At 48.9% G+C, this 13915-nt stretch overlaps 3 protein-coding genes and 1 long non-coding RNA gene across 6 annotated transcripts; 2 read left to right on the top strand and 2 right to left on the bottom strand.

Moving 5' to 3' along the window:
• Window positions 1-58: 58 nt before the first annotated feature.
• LOC136193421 (uncharacterized) lies at window positions 59-1164 on the bottom strand. The gene is made up of 2 exons (XR_010671329.1): window positions 242-1164; window positions 59-194 (listed from the first exon to the last, which is right to left on the bottom strand). It is a non-coding gene; the product is annotated as an uncharacterized lncRNA (long non-coding RNA).
• Window positions 1044-8253, top strand: LOC136193389 (putative uncharacterized protein MYH16). The gene is made up of 10 exons (XM_065982282.1): window positions 1044-1411; window positions 1459-1557; window positions 1609-4785; window positions 4839-4943; window positions 4992-5040; window positions 5094-5130; window positions 5194-6890; window positions 6969-7133; window positions 7214-7378; window positions 7428-8253. The coding sequence occupies exons 1-7, from the start codon at window positions 1250-1252 to the stop codon at window positions 5300-5302; spliced, it is 3738 nt and encodes a 1245-aa protein (XP_065838354.1). The 5' UTR covers window positions 1044-1249; the 3' UTR covers window positions 5303-6890; window positions 6969-7133; window positions 7214-7378; window positions 7428-8253.
• Window positions 5330-6519, bottom strand: LOC136193410 (bcl-2 homologous antagonist/killer-like). 3 transcript variants are annotated; one of them, XM_065982306.1, is made up of 4 exons: window positions 6333-6519; window positions 5898-6257; window positions 5672-5835; window positions 5330-5618 (listed from the first exon to the last, which is right to left on the bottom strand). In XM_065982306.1, exons 1-4 carry the CDS (start codon window positions 6502-6504, stop codon window positions 5502-5504), a joined length of 813 nt encoding a protein of 270 aa, XP_065838378.1. In that variant the 5' UTR covers window positions 6505-6519; the 3' UTR covers window positions 5330-5501. The 3 variants fall into 3 exon arrangements, with proteins under 3 accessions (XP_065838378.1, XP_065838377.1, XP_065838379.1); XM_065982305.1 differs by having other exon boundaries at window positions 6312-6495; XM_065982307.1 differs by having other exon boundaries at window positions 5898-6280; window positions 6333-6494.
• Window positions 8254-10009: 1756 nt separating the features above from the next.
• On the top strand, window positions 10010-13738 carry LOC136193396 (kielin/chordin-like protein). Its single transcript, XM_065982290.1, has 22 exons — window positions 10010-10157; window positions 10212-10466; window positions 10550-10741; window positions 10793-10865; window positions 10919-10992; window positions 11039-11111; window positions 11157-11206; window positions 11258-11290; window positions 11344-11541; window positions 11593-11665; window positions 11713-11786; window positions 11850-12044; window positions 12097-12169; window positions 12225-12274; window positions 12334-12571; window positions 12626-12852; window positions 12904-12973; window positions 13020-13069; window positions 13120-13161; window positions 13215-13284; window positions 13335-13381; window positions 13433-13738. The coding sequence occupies exons 1-22, from the start codon at window positions 10106-10108 to the stop codon at window positions 13660-13662; spliced, it is 2439 nt and encodes an 812-aa protein (XP_065838362.1). The 5' UTR covers window positions 10010-10105; the 3' UTR covers window positions 13663-13738.
• Window positions 13739-13915: the final 177 nt, after the last annotated feature.

The raw sequence follows: 13915 nt of genomic DNA, 5'->3' as shown, positions 1-13915 counted from the left end.
ACAGCATGATTGGACCAGCTCCATTTACTGTAGGTAGACCGGACGCGACTCGACACAATTGTTCAAAAAATCCCCATGAAATGCTAGTCCACATGCGTGCATACACAGACAATTAATTAATTAATTACTACATATAGCAATAACTTCTGTCTCTTGAGCGGCGTTTTGAGTCGATCTTTTTTCCTAGAAAGCACCTAAAAAAAGAAAAGATAAAATCTGTTCAATGTGTCTATGTACGTACCTTTTTCCAATGCGTTCGCATTGGCATTACCCAGGCCACACCACGTGGAGGTTCGAACGCAGTTAGTGGCCCAAAAATGTTTGGAAGCGAGACCTTGCTTCAACAGCCCAAACACGACCGGTACGGCCTGGATCGAGAACGGCTCTCCCCCACCGTCCCCCCGACCGCGTCGTACCGGGGCCTCAGAGAGGCCGTAGCCTTTCGGGATGGAAAGATAGAATTTTTGCACAAAGAACCGAGGCTACCGTGATGGGAGAGGATTTTCGAACGATTGCCAAGTCCACCGATGGAGGGTCAGCGTGTTTGATGTCCTGGGAGGTCGGGCCATCTTCAGGGTATAGGTTACTAATCCGAGTGAGGAAATACCACGAGACACTGGGCCCCCACACGTTTCTTTGGCAGTAAGTGGCAAACCTTAGTCAGACGCCCGCTCGGCTTTAGCGCGGAACGCCTGACTTCGCAACCGAAGCCTTCCACGACCCAATGACCTCCCAGTGCCGAACTAGCGCCGCGAGAAGAACTCGCGCGACGCCCTTCCACTGCGCCTTACAGTTTCAGTGAGGAACGGCATGACGACACGCTTTCTTGAGACCAACCATCAGCTTCCCCAGCGCACGATCAAACCTCTAGGGTTCAGTCCGGTGACATCCCCCACCCTTTAGCAAGACTGAAGATGGGCGTTGGCCCAGACGCTTATATACCGAGCAGGGTGCAATATCCGCTGGTGAGGTCACTGTGGATCAATTCACCAGGGCAACGATAGGCTGATTTGCTGCTGAAATTCGCGCCAACGTTGCACGTGCTCTTTACGTCAGCTAATTCCTTCGACTTGGCGCTAGAAACATGGCGGTCTCGAGCGATTTCGCCGACCGCGTGTTTTGTCTTTTCCCTTTCCATTAGGATTTCGGCGCATTTCTCCCTCTTCGCAATGGACCCGGCTGCGCGGCAGTTCGAAATAGCGGATTACGCGAAGTGACTATCCCGGACACTCTAGATCACCATTTCGCGATGTGGGGACGCTTTTCCGACGGCCTCCAACGCTTCCAGGACAAACTGGACGCGGTAATCGATCAAACGTTAGCAAAATCGGAGGATGGGGTCCCTCAAGATGGCGACGACGAGCCGGACACAAATATGGACAGTGAAGCGTCAGCACTGCAACCGAACCAGGTACACGCGAAGCATTCACCGCGATCGTACTTGACAATTAGTCCAAGGAGGACGAGATGGAACGACTCAAGAAGTCTCTCGACGACGCGGACGAACAAAATCGGCGAATAAACCAAGAATTCCAGCAGATTCTTCGCGAAAAGGAGGTACGAAGTATCATTCATGGTCGCGCGTATTCAAAAGGGGTCGAAATTTAGACGGAGATGGAGAACTTGAAGTCGAAATCGGACCAACAGGTGAAAAATCTCAAGCAGCAATTCACGAGAAAAGTCGCATCATTTCGCGACGAATTATCGACGCGAGACAAGACGATCGACGAGATGAAAGCGGAACTCGAATTGGCTCAAGAACAGGCGGCACTGGTCAATCGTCTACAGGACGAAATTGAACAGCTGCGATCGAAGAAAAACGAAGGGGACATTTCTCAACCGGATGTCGATGCCCTGAGAGCGACTATGGTCGATAAGGAAAACGAATTAGAACGAATGATGTCGGAGCAGGAACGTTTAAACGAACTCGTGGATAATTTGAAAGGCGAGGTGCGTTCGCTCGAGGAGACGGCGGCCGAGGAGAGACGTCGTTTGACGGAGGAAGGAAATTTGAATGTAGAGAAAGTGAATCGCGAGCTGAGGGATCGGTTGGAGGAATTGAATAAAGCTAAAGTCGAAGCGGCGGAATCGCTCAGAGAGAAGTCCGTATTGATTGAAGATGCGGAGAAACGATATTCCGCTGCTGTCGACGAACTGGAGCAACGTCGGAAAAGAGAGGAACAGTGCGACGAAGAAATAAGCCGTCTTTCGACCGAGGTTGATCAGTTGAAAGACCAATCTAAAGCGTATCAGTCGAGCGAAGAAGAAAGACGAGCAGCAGAAGTGGAAGTCAAAGCTAAATTCGAGAGCGAAATAGAGGATTTGAGACGTGCAATGGCCTCGACGGCTGAAGAGAGGCAGTCAGCGTTGCTGGAGAACGAGAAGCTAAAAAATGAGATGAAAATCAATGCATTGTCTTTGAAAGAGGAAGTCGAACGGAAGCAAGAGGAAGTTGAAGAACTGAGCAAGGCATTGGCTAGCAAATTGGAGGAAGCAAGAAAGGAGTGGAATTCAGAAATGCAAGCGGAAGTAGCTCGGACGATGGAAAAGCAGGAGAACGAGACAAAGCGGCTTCTCGAAGAACAGGCGGAGAAGTACGAAGGAAAGATCAATAAAGTGAAACTTCAGGCGAAGGCACGTATAGCATCTCTGCAGAAAAAACATCGGGAACAGAGCGGCGGTAGTCCTGGGACGCAGAGACAGGGCAGCGGCGACGAAATTCCGGCAGAAGGCGATACTGCCGAGAAGAACGAGCAAGTTTCTACTGCGTGGCAGAGTCAACTGCAGGCTCGTATTGAGCATTTGAATGACATGGAGAGTCGTATTGTCAAGGAGAAGCAAGAGATGCAGCAACAGCAGCAAGAAACATCTTCGAACTTGGATAAGGACGAGTACAAGGAGAAGTGTGAAAAATTAGACGTCGAGAATTCCGAGTTGATGGAGTTGCACGGAAAAATGACGAAGCAGCACACGCAACTATTGGCGCAGAATAAGGAGATGGAAGAGGAACTGGACGAGATGAGAAAACGACTGGCCGCCTTACCGACAGTAGAACAGAGAGCCACCGAAGCTGAAAGCCAAATTCTTCAAATACAGGCTGAATTGGATGAATATAGAAAGAGTTTGGATGCCAAAAGCGATGAATGTGATCGTTGTAGAGACGAGATCGAGTTGGCTTGCGGTGAAAAGAAGGAGCTGGAAGCGGTGATCGATCGATACAAGAGTGACGTGAGAGAAATGACGGCGGAGATTCAGAACTCGCAGGCGACGATCGAAGAGCTAAAAAAGACGGAACAGATCCTGACCAAAACAGTGGAAGAGAAAGAAGTCGCGTGCGAAAGATTGCAAGCGGATTTAGACGAAAAGAATCGTGAAATAGCGGAGACAGCGGAAAGGGATAGGAGTGAATTGGCTGGACAAGTAACTTCCCTGACGGCTCAACTCGAAAACGAGCACAAGCAGAATGAATGCGTTCGCCTAGAAAGAGATGAGCTGCGTGCAAATGCTGAGCTGGCTGAGGAACGCGCTTCACAGGCAGAACGACGGCTTGGCGACTTTGAAAAGTTGATGGCCGAGCGGCTGGACGAATGGGAAAGCGAGAGGCGACGACTCGGCGACGAGTTGCTGGCGAAAGAGAACGACGTCCAGTGCGTAAGGGAAGAGAGCGTTAAAATATCTAACGTCGTGACGGAATTGAAATCCGAAATCGAGCAGTTGGAAGTGCAGAAGAATTCGGTCGAAGACGAAACGATCAAAATCAAGGATTTGAATACGAGTTTTCGTGAGGAGAGCAGTGCCTTGAAAAAGGACCTTGACTCGAGCGAACTGCGCGTCGCCGAACTCGAACGAGAATTGCTACGATGGAAAGAAGACGCTCGGAAGAAACTCGACGAATCAAAGTCCGAATTGGCGGAGGCCGCGCGATTACGAGCGTCTCAAGCAGAAGAATTAGACAAATATCGACGAAAATTGACCGAGTCTGAAGAGGAACGGCATTCATTGCAGGTCACGGTAGACGCCGTCGAAGAGAAAAATCGAGGGCTTAGTGAAACGCTTCGAGACCAGCAAAAGCAGAGCGATGCCGCTCAAAGAGAAGTCGGTGCTCTTCGACAGAAGCTGATTGACATTGAACGGTCGTCTGTTACTCTCAACGAACAGATGACGAAGGCTAGCGAGAAAATCGCTTTGCTGACGAGTCAACTGGGTCAGAGTCGCGAGCGAGAGGCGCAGTCGTCCGCGGCTCTTCACGCGGCGGCGAATCAACGTCAACAGGTCGAGCAGCAGCTCAACGCTTCTATTAATACGCTTCAGGATCAATTGGCTGAGTTGTCCGGTCGATTGCGCGAGGCGCAGAGCGAGATCGTCGACGAACGTCAGGCGACGGAGGAAGCGGAACGAAACGCGCTCGTTCAGCTTCACGCCAAAGAGGAGTTGGAGAGAGAATTGGCGAACGTTCGACGCTCCTACGCGAGTCTCGTCGAAGACGACGACGTCAAGACAAAAGACGTGCAAGCGAAGGCGAATTTTCTCGAGAGCGAAGTCGACGAATTGCGAACGCGTTTGAGTCGGGCCGAGTCGGAGAAGGTCGAAGCGGTCGCCCACGTTCGCGAGACGTTGACGAGTCAGGAGGAGTCGGCTCGAGAACTGGAGAAATTGAGAGGACAGCTCAGAGACGCGGGAAAGTCGGTCGAAGAAGCGTCGACCGAGAAAGGCGAACTGCTTCAGAAGATGGAGATGTTGGAGAAGGAGAGCTCGAGCTTGCAGCAATTGAAAGGGGAGCTCGAGGTAGGAAGAATAATGGGGGCATTATGCGTGTGTCCGTTACCTGTTACCTCTAGGAATCTCTGCACGTGGAACGGGCGAAATTGCTTGAGGCGCAAGACGCAATCCAACAGCTGCAAAGAGCGGGGAAGCCGTTATTGGCTAGCACCCAATCAACTGACGTAAGCAGTGACATCTTGCAATAATTTGACAATGATTTCTCTATTTAGGTTCTCGTCGATTTGGACACCAGTGGCGGAGACGAAATCTCCGATGCAGGTAGGCAAATAGAAGCAGAACGACGTGGAGCTCAAAAAACGTTTATGACTTAGTTCCTTGGCTTGGCAACGTGAAGCGACATGCTGCCAGGTGGGTCCCCCGCCCCCCGTTACCTGTTGCTTCCCTGTTTTACAGCTGTCTGTGGCTTGTCAGGTTTTTAGCGGCTGGAGGCTTATCTCGCTCCTCTACGCGACTAAAGGCCGCCGCTATCTACGCCATAACAATACATGTTCTCCTCGTCTATCTCGTCGTCTTTGCGTAGCAGAAAACGAAACGGTCAGACAAAATATGAACTATTTTCAACGCCTCAATTTTAAATCTCACTGCTAATTTCTATTATTAAAAATCGTTCAACAGCTAAACGAATTCATCACGCGAGGAAGTTTTTTGTACAAGAGAGAAGAAACACAGAAAGAACGAAAACTCTCACTCAAATTCAAATGACAAAGGAGACACGACGACTACTTACGAGACAAATACAGAAGGCCGGCGGCGACGACAGCAGCGCCGAAAAGATAGAAGACCGTTCTTCGACTGCCAGGAAACAAATCAGCGGCGCCCAGAGACAAAACGGAGCCCTGAAAGTCAGTGAGCTCCACCCCCCGCCTGTCATCATACTATCGCGACTCACCCAACCGCCGTGCTCCTGGACCCACTGAGCGATTTTCTCGCGCACGACAAATCGACCGATAATGCCGGCGACCCAGCCGACGATTTTCGTCACGCTCGCGGCGAATTTCTTGACGATTCGATAGCCGAGGACGAAGAGCGCGATGATGTTGCCCCAGTTGACGCCTAAAATGCAAAGAAAAGGAAAGAAAAACCCAGTCGAAACCAGCACCGCGTTACGAGCTCACCTCGTCGCAGGAGTCGCATCGCCAATTCGGAAAAGCTTCCGTACGCGTTTTCGGGCGTCAAACGCAGGCGTTCGACCATCTCTTCGAATTCGTCGTGATAGCGAGAGTCGATTTCGTCGGCAATATTGACGAGACGATCGGCGATTTCGACGCGCGATTCGACGATCGGTGACGTCGCCGCCGACGACGACGACGTCTCCTGTTGGATCTTTTCGGCCTCTTCGAGTGCGCGTTGGATATCTTCCTCGGTTTCCTGCGGCTGGCGCGCCTTGACGAAGGCGCGAAAGAGGTTCTCCGCGGCGATTTGTTGCTGAAGATCGTGGACCCCAAGATCGTCCTCCATGACGTGTCGCGCGCCTTCTACCAAAACGATCGCTCTCCAACTGTGTATATATATGTCAACGTCAGTGGCACCAAGTGGCACTTCGCCTGCACCTTTCTCGCTGGACTCAACTTTTTGATGACGTTGAAAAGTGCCCGGATTATCTGTCCTAAGAAATTTCAGAGAAGAAGATTTCTCTGTCAAGTGAAATGCGTCAGCGCTTTTTAGAGGCACAGCCAGCTGGCAGACACTGCGCTTTAGAAACCCCCTGACATCTCCTGACATCACGTGTCGTGCCGCCGTGCGCGAGGACAACGCAAACAATGCGCACTCCCGGATAGAAATGACGACGCTCGTCGTTCTCTCGGCATCTTTCCTCTTCCTGCTGTTCTCCCAGCTATGCGCTTCGTACAGAGAAATCGAGAACAAGATCATCAAGCTTCACGAAAGCCAGAATCGCGGCGCCGTCTTTCTACGCCGCCTCCGCGTCCTGTCGACAGACGAGTGCGCGACAAATTGCGCGACATCGCCCCCGTGCGACACGGCAATCTTCCACAAGGACGCCGTCTTTTCCGAAAAGAGCAACTGCTATCTCCTAAAGTGCGGCAGTCCGAGCCAATGCGTCTTCACCGCCCACCCCGCCTACACCGTCATCGAACCGACGTCAACAGGTCAGTTTGGGGCCCGCACGTGTACCCCTCAGGTGTCCTAACGGAAAAAAATTCGAACTTGGACTTTCTTCTCGCCAGACTGCTCCGTTTCTGATTGGATCGTCGATTCGCTGTGCAGCGTGTCGTGTGGCAACGGTACGATTTCTTATCGTCGTCAACCTATTCGTCGCGAAATCGACAGAGGAGGCTGTTCGGCTATCGCTATGACGAAGACGGAGATCTGCCATCGATCGCCGTGCCCCGGTCTGGCATTTATCTATTTATTTATTTGTTTATTTATTTTATACTGACGCGTTACCTTTGCTATATTATTCTTTCTTTAGTTGATTGCGTCGTGTCTGAGTGGACGAACTTTGGGCCCTGCTCGGCGTCGTGTGGCATTGGATTGTGGCATCGCAATCGAACTGTCTTAACCGAAGCAAGGTTCAATGGTAAATCGTGTCCAAAGTTGAGTGATGTGGAAATCTGCTCTTTCAATTCCTGTCCCGGTAATGCGAATATTCGCTTCTGGTTTCGTTTTGAATGCTTTTTGTGCAGTTTCAAAGGCTGGAGTTGAAGACGAATTCTTTTCAGATATTGTCATGGCCAAGAGCACCTCCCCAGGTGCCGACCAGCGTCCAACTCCTACTCCTCTCGCTGATGACATAGAGTGGATAATGAAAGACATCGAGAACATCCCCAGCGACAATCACAACGTAGCAGCTCACGAGGATATATTCGAGCCAACAGAAGATCCTTTCACCGATCATAAGACAGCAACTGCCAGTAGCATTAGTAGTAGTAGTCATAGTAAAGGCGATGTAGTAGCCACTGCTGCTACCATCACTGGCGCTACCACCACTGGCGCGACCGCCACCACCACTGCCACCACCACTGCCACCACCACTGCCACCACCACTGCCACCACCACTGCCACCACCACTGTCACATCAGCGTTTCACACTAGTGAAACTCAAGCGAAAGAAGCCGTGGTTATCACTGTTTCCGAGAACGGGACACAGAGCGCTCTTGGTGGTTTGGCTGAGAGTACGTTTCAAGGCAAAGGGATAGGTAGTGGTTTGGTGGCGGCTTTTGTTATTTCTCTCGGCGTCGGCATTCTGTTCGTTGTTGCTGCTCTCGCTTTAATGACGCGAAACTGGTATGGTGGATTTAGGTGGCGGAAACGCTACTCGCGTATGGAGTACCTCATAAATGATGTGGATGACGATGACTAAATTCTGTTGTATATAAGCCTTATTAGAAAGTACCATCATATCTATATGTTAGCTTTTAGTTTACGTAAATTGGTGTTAGAACACGAGATAATTTTAATTAATTCATATCTTTGCAGAGGGATTAATTAACGTGAGTACGTTTCGCCTGATCGCCTGTTTCGCAAAATCGCTTTCTGTCGATTTTATCTTGCTACAGAAAACGAATATCTAATCGTCTCTCGGTTTAAAAAATAATTTTAGTTTATTTATATCACGTGCACAGGAAGTTCGGTGATGTAAACTTGCTAAACCTGTTCAACAGGTTCAACCTAGTGTTCTTGGAGATGCTTCAACTCACGGTCTTTGTTGTAAGCGTCGTTTTCGCTTGTGCAGGTTCTCTTTTCTGTAAAACAAGCCTACAATAATCTTTTAACTCTTTTTTCTTCAAAAGATTTTTCAGTGCCGCGGCTGTGCACTGGTGGAAAGGTGTGGCAGAGCTGCGGTTCAGCGTGTCCACAGAGATGCGGCCAGAGGAGGCCTCCTATATGCACAATGCAATGCGTCGAGGGATGCTTTTGTCCTCGCTTCCTCTACTTGACCGAGAGCGGGACGTGCGTTTTCAAAAAGGACTGTCCAGAAAGTCGGTGTGCTGCCTTCATTTTATCTGACTTACTGAATTTGTAACAACTATAGAACCTGGTTGTGCTGGAGAATCTCATGATCCGCCGGCCATCGGTAAGTAGTGTAGTAGAGCGTTGCAACAGTTCTCAAGTTTCTGATACAGAGCCATCGCTACTGCCGTGTCCACCTGGGAAAATCCTTGACCCGTGTAACGGTCATTGCCCCAAGCGATGTCGCGGTAGATTGCCCGATCATAGGCTCTGCACGCAGCAATGCGAAGCTGGATGCATTTGCCCTCCTCCCCAGTACGAAACGGAGGACGGAAGATGTGTTTCCAGCTGTTCTCAGGCTCGAACAAGCTTTGGAGCGAAACCAGGTTGGTACAAATCGCTCTGAATCATTCATTATTCCCGCAGCGGTGATATAAGTACGCGTATGCCAACAGGACTCGGAGATACTAGACGGCGGACAAAATCAACTCTGAGCAAAGACTACGTTATCTTGAACGACTGCAAAAGCGAAAGAAAACTGAAATTGAAAAGATGTTCAGAATCCTGTCAGCCCTCAAAAACGGTGAGGCGTCAGGCGTTGTTCCTGTGTCCTGGCGAGCAGAAACAATTGCTCTCGTACGAACGCATTGTTAGCTGCACGTGCGAGCACGCTAAATGAACGGTGTGGCTGCAACAGTTATGTTGTGGGAATATGCTGTGGGTCTGTCTTGTTAGTAGCTAAAGAATCCGTGGTTATCACTGTTTCCGAGAACGGGGCACAGAGCGCTCTTGGTGGCTTGGCTGAGAGTACGTTTCAAGGCAAAGGGATAGGTAGTGGTTTGGTGGCGGCTTTTGTTATTTCTCTCGGCGTCGGCATTCTGTTTGTTGTTGCTGCTCTCGCTTTAATGACGCGAAACTGGTATGGTGGATTTAGGTGGCGGAAACGCTACTCGCGTATGGAGTACCTCATAAATGACGTGGATGACGATGACTAAATTCTGTTGTATATAAGCCTTATTAGAAAGTACCATCATATCTATATATTAGCTTTTAGCGTTTAGTTTACGTAAATTGGTCTGTTAGAACACGAGATAATTTTAATTAATTCATATCTTCGTACCAGAGGGAACGTTGAGAGGTAGGAAAGCAGACGCCATGGGCGTTCGCTGAGCAATTCATCATAGGCTTACGGACGAGCGGATCGATTCGTTTACCCATTCTACATTGCAGATCTGACGGGGGGAAGTGACGGCGGGAAGTGGTCGCATGAGCAAAGGAAAATGATCTGGATCAACATTTGAAATGGGAACTTCCGCTCACGTGAAGAACAATGGTTTAGGGGGGATGTGCTGAGCTCTGACGCACATCGTCTTGTTCTCGGCAGTTTCTGTGGCTTGACTCGGAGGTGAAGATGCATCTTCTTGCAAGGCTTTTCGTGCTGGCTATCTTCTTCACTATCGCTGGTAGGTTTACTGACTCGCTTCTATTCCACTTGGAACAGCCATTTCTTTACGAAGCTTCTCAAGTTGAGTTAGCCGCCGTGCTGTCGACACCCGAACCTCCGCAGTGTCCAGTGGGAAAAGTCTATAAGGAATGTGGAAGTGCTTGTCCTCCGACGTGTGGACTTCCAGATATTCGACCCTGCCCGGCTATATGCGTTCAAGGATGCTTTTGTTCTCCTGGCCTGTACGCGACTGGCGCTGGAGAATGTGTTCCAAAAGAAAGTTGTCCAACACCGTCCCCTACACCGTCCCCTACACCGTCGACTTCAGGTAGAGTAAGCTGTATGGAAAATAGTGCCTGCCTAGTAACACAACATAAGACTTTTGCTAAAATTTCAGTTAACAATTTTTAGATCCACCGACTTGCCCTCCTGGAAAAGAGTATCAAGAATGCGGAACGTCATGTCCGCTGCGTTGCGGACAACCCGAGTCTGTCCTCTGCATCCTTCACTGCGTTAGAGGATGTTTTTGTCCTCGTGGCCAGTACGAGACTGCTGATGGAGAATGTGTTCCAAAAGAAAGTTGCCCCACACCGTCACCTCCATGTTTGTCTCATTCTGCGTTCACTACTGATCGAGCTCAACACGTGGGTGTAGGTGGTTGTCAATACGAAGGAACGTACTACAATGACGGTGATGGATTTCCCTCCGCGGATGGATGCAATACATGGTACGATTTCATTGATAATTTATTAGAACAGTGTATACATAGAAGATATCTAGCTTCTGTAATAACGGTAGCGTGGGCTGTACGGAAATATACTGCCCGACTCCGTCAACGTCTCCCACTCCTCCAGGTCAGTGTGTGTTTAGAACAGATTGAACTCAACTCGTGGGTGTTAGAGGGTTGTCTGTACGGAGGGAAGCGCTACGAAGACGGAGATAGATTTCTCTCCACCGATGGATGCAATAGATGGTACGATATTATTTTACTAAACGGTATAAATAATGAAATATATAGCTTCTGTGCTGGTGGTAACGTTGGCTGTACGAAAAAATTCTGCCGTCCTAGTAACAAGAGACGTTTATCATAGTTTTCGGTAAATAACTTTTTTTTTGCAGAACCTTCAATCCCAAGGGCTCCAGTCTCTCGAAGTCTGCCCTATTGTGCATTCACTACTATTTGATCTCAACCCGTGTTCTCATAGATCCACGGAATTGCTCTGCAGGAAAAGAGTTCCGGGAATGCGGCACTGCGTGTCCGCTACGTTGCGGACAACCCGAGCCTCTTATCTGCACCCTTCAGTGCGTTAGAGGATGCTTTTGTCCTCGTGGCCAGTATGAGACTGCTGATGGGAAATGTGTTTCAAAAGAACGCTGTCCAGCACCGTCGACACCGCTTCCAGGTCTGTTCCATTCTGCGTTCACTACTGATTGAGCTCAACACATGGGTATAGGTGGTTGTCAATACGGAGGAGCGTACTACGATGACGGTGATTCGTTTCCCTTCGGGGATGGATGCAATACATGGTACAATTTTATGCTTACTAAAACAGTGTAAGAGATGGAAGTTCTAGCTCCTGTAATGGCGGTAGCGTGGGCTGTACGGAAATATACTGTCCAACTCCGTCAACGTCTCCCACTGCTCCAGGTCAGTGTGCGTTTAGAACTGAATCATAGTTTTCGGTTTTGATCTCAACCCGTGTTCTCATAGATCCGCGAAATTGTTCTGCTGGAAAAGAGTTTCGGGAATGCGGAACTGCGTGTCCGCTGCGTTGCGGACAACCCGAGCCTCTTTTCTGCACCTTTCAGTGCGTTAGAGGATGCTTTTGTCCTCGTGGCCAGTACGAGACTGCTCTTGGGAAATGTGTTCCAAAAGAACGCTGTCCAGCACCGTCACCGCCTCCAGGTCTGTTCCATTCTGCGTTCACTACTGATTGAACTCAACACGTGGGCGTTAGATTGTTGTCTGTACGGAGGGAAGCGTTACGAAGATGGGGATCACTTTGTCTCCGCAGATAAATGCAATATTTGGCAAGGCGATGATCTTTCAAGAGTTTTCAATTTCATTTAGATTATATTTATTTAGCCACTGTTTGAAGGGAATGATCGCTTGTACTCAGAAATTTTGTCCTTCCGGTATCATTTTTTCGTGCTAATTAATTAAGAAGGAAATGTGTCGCTGTATCTCTTATTAGATCCACCAAATTGTCCTGCAGGGAAAGAGTTCCAGAAATGCGGAACTGCGTGTCCGTCGCGTTGTGGACTACGCGATGTCAACTGCACCTTTCCGTGCGTTAGAGGATGCTTTTGTCCCAGTAACCAGTACGAGACTGCTGATGGACAATGCGTTTCGAAAGAAAATTGTCCAATATGTCGGTACGGAGGAAAGTACTACAACCACGGGGATAAATTTACGGACAAAGTCAATACCTGGCAAGGCGATGATCTTTCATCGTTTTTCAATTTTATTGTGTTTGATCTATTTAGCTACTGCTTGAATGGAACGGTCGCTTGCACTCGGAAATTATTATGTCCTGCAGGAAAAAAATTCCAAGAATGCGGAACGGCATGTCCGCTGCGTTGCGGACAACCCGAGCCTCTTATCTGCACCCTTCAGTGCGTTAGAGGATGCTTTTGTCCTCGTGGCCAGTACGAGACTGCTAATGGAAAATGTGTTCGAAAAGAACGCTGTCCAGCACCGTCACCGCCTCCAGGTCTGTTTTATTCTGCGTTTACAACTGAATGAGCTCAACACGTTGGTGTAGGTTGCCTGTACGGAGGGAAGCGCTATGAAGAAGGGGATAGATTTCCCTCCACCGATGGATGCAATAGATGGTACGATTTTATTTTACTAAACGATATGAAATAATGAAAGATGTAGCTTCTGTGCTGGTGCTAAAGTTGGCTGTACGCTAAGATACTGCCTTCCTAGTAACATATAAGACTTTCGCTATACTATCAGTTAAAATTTTTACTTGCAGAGACTCCGTCAACTCCGTCATCAACTCCAACGCCGCCTTCAAGTTTGTTCTGTTGCTGTGTTTGCAAACTGTTTGAGCTCAACACGTTGGTGTAGGTTGTCTGTACGGAGGGAAGCGCTACGAAAACGAGGATACGTTTCCCTCTACCGATGGATGCAATACATGGTGCGATTTTATTTTACTAAACGGTACAAGACAATGAATGATATTTTTAGTTCCTGTGCTGGCAGCACTGTAAGCTGTACAGAAAAATTATGCATTGGTAAAAAGAAAGAGCGGACTCTGCATTTAGCGTTCAGTTGTTTCTGTACAGGAAAATGCAAAACGACAACCAAAAGGGAATACATTGTCGTCAATGGGTGCCGAAGCAGAGGCAAAGTTGTCGTAAAAGAATGTGGCGGACGTTGCAAAAGGCCCGAGGAAACGTGCAAACCGTCGAAAAAGATGAGACGTCAAGCCACCTTCGTCTGTCCCCGTGAAGAGGGAAGGCCTGTGAAATCAAAGCTTTCCTACGATCGCGTCGTTGGCTGCAAGTGTTCTTAGCAGCAACTTGGAGGTACTGAAACAAATTTCTGTTGTTTTGTGAGTTTGTCAATTAGTATCATTGTCCGGGTGCTTGGAGTCGTTAGAGCACGTCACAGCGGCAGCACACATGTTCGTCTTATCGAAAGAAAACGTTTTCTTCTTCCTCCAAAGCGCATCAGTAGTCGATAACGCAGCCTTTTGGGGTGGAAGAGTATGAAACGGTAGACCACGGACAGCTAAAGGGCCCTCTTTAGGACTTTCTCGCTTTGTG

Source organism: Oscarella lobularis, chromosome 11, assembly GCF_947507565.1.
Source record: "Oscarella lobularis chromosome 11, ooOscLobu1.1, whole genome shotgun sequence".
NCBI lineage: Eukaryota > Metazoa > Porifera > Homoscleromorpha > Homosclerophorida > Oscarellidae > Oscarella > Oscarella lobularis.
The sequence above is the reverse complement of the archived record's forward strand: the minus strand, read 5'-3'. Positions and strand labels throughout refer to the sequence as shown.

Bases quoted from the DNA above. Each gene is read 5' to 3' on its own strand.
- LOC136193410 (XM_065982306.1), bottom strand. From the start codon at position 6,504: ATGTCAGGAGATGTCAGGGGGTTTCTAAAGCGCAGTGTCTGCCAGCTG. The intron at 6,258-6,332 runs GTGCAGGCGAAG...TCGTTTTGGTAG, and splicing joins AGTTGAGTCCAGCGAGAAAG to AAGGCGCGCGACACGTCATG. The intron at 5,836-5,897 runs GTGAGCTCGTAA...TTTGCATTTTAG, and splicing joins GATGCGACTCCTGCGACGAG to GCGTCAACTGGGGCAACATC.
- LOC136193396 (XM_065982290.1), top strand. From the start codon at position 10,106: ATGCATCTTCTTGCAAGGCTTTTCGTGCTGGCTATCTTCTTCACTATC. The intron at 13,070-13,119 runs GTAACATATAAG...TTTTACTTGCAG, and splicing joins GCTAAGATACTGCCTTCCTA to AGACTCCGTCAACTCCGTCA. The intron at 13,162-13,214 runs GTTTGTTCTGTT...ACGTTGGTGTAG, and splicing joins AACTCCAACGCCGCCTTCAA to GTTGTCTGTACGGAGGGAAG.
- LOC136193389 (XM_065982282.1), top strand. From the start codon at position 1,250: ATGTGGGGACGCTTTTCCGACGGCCTCCAACGCTTCCAGGACAAACTG. The intron at 1,558-1,608 runs GTACGAAGTATC...GTCGAAATTTAG, and splicing joins AGATTCTTCGCGAAAAGGAG to ACGGAGATGGAGAACTTGAA. The intron at 5,041-5,093 runs GTAGGCAAATAG...TTTATGACTTAG, and splicing joins AGACGAAATCTCCGATGCAG to TTCCTTGGCTTGGCAACGTG.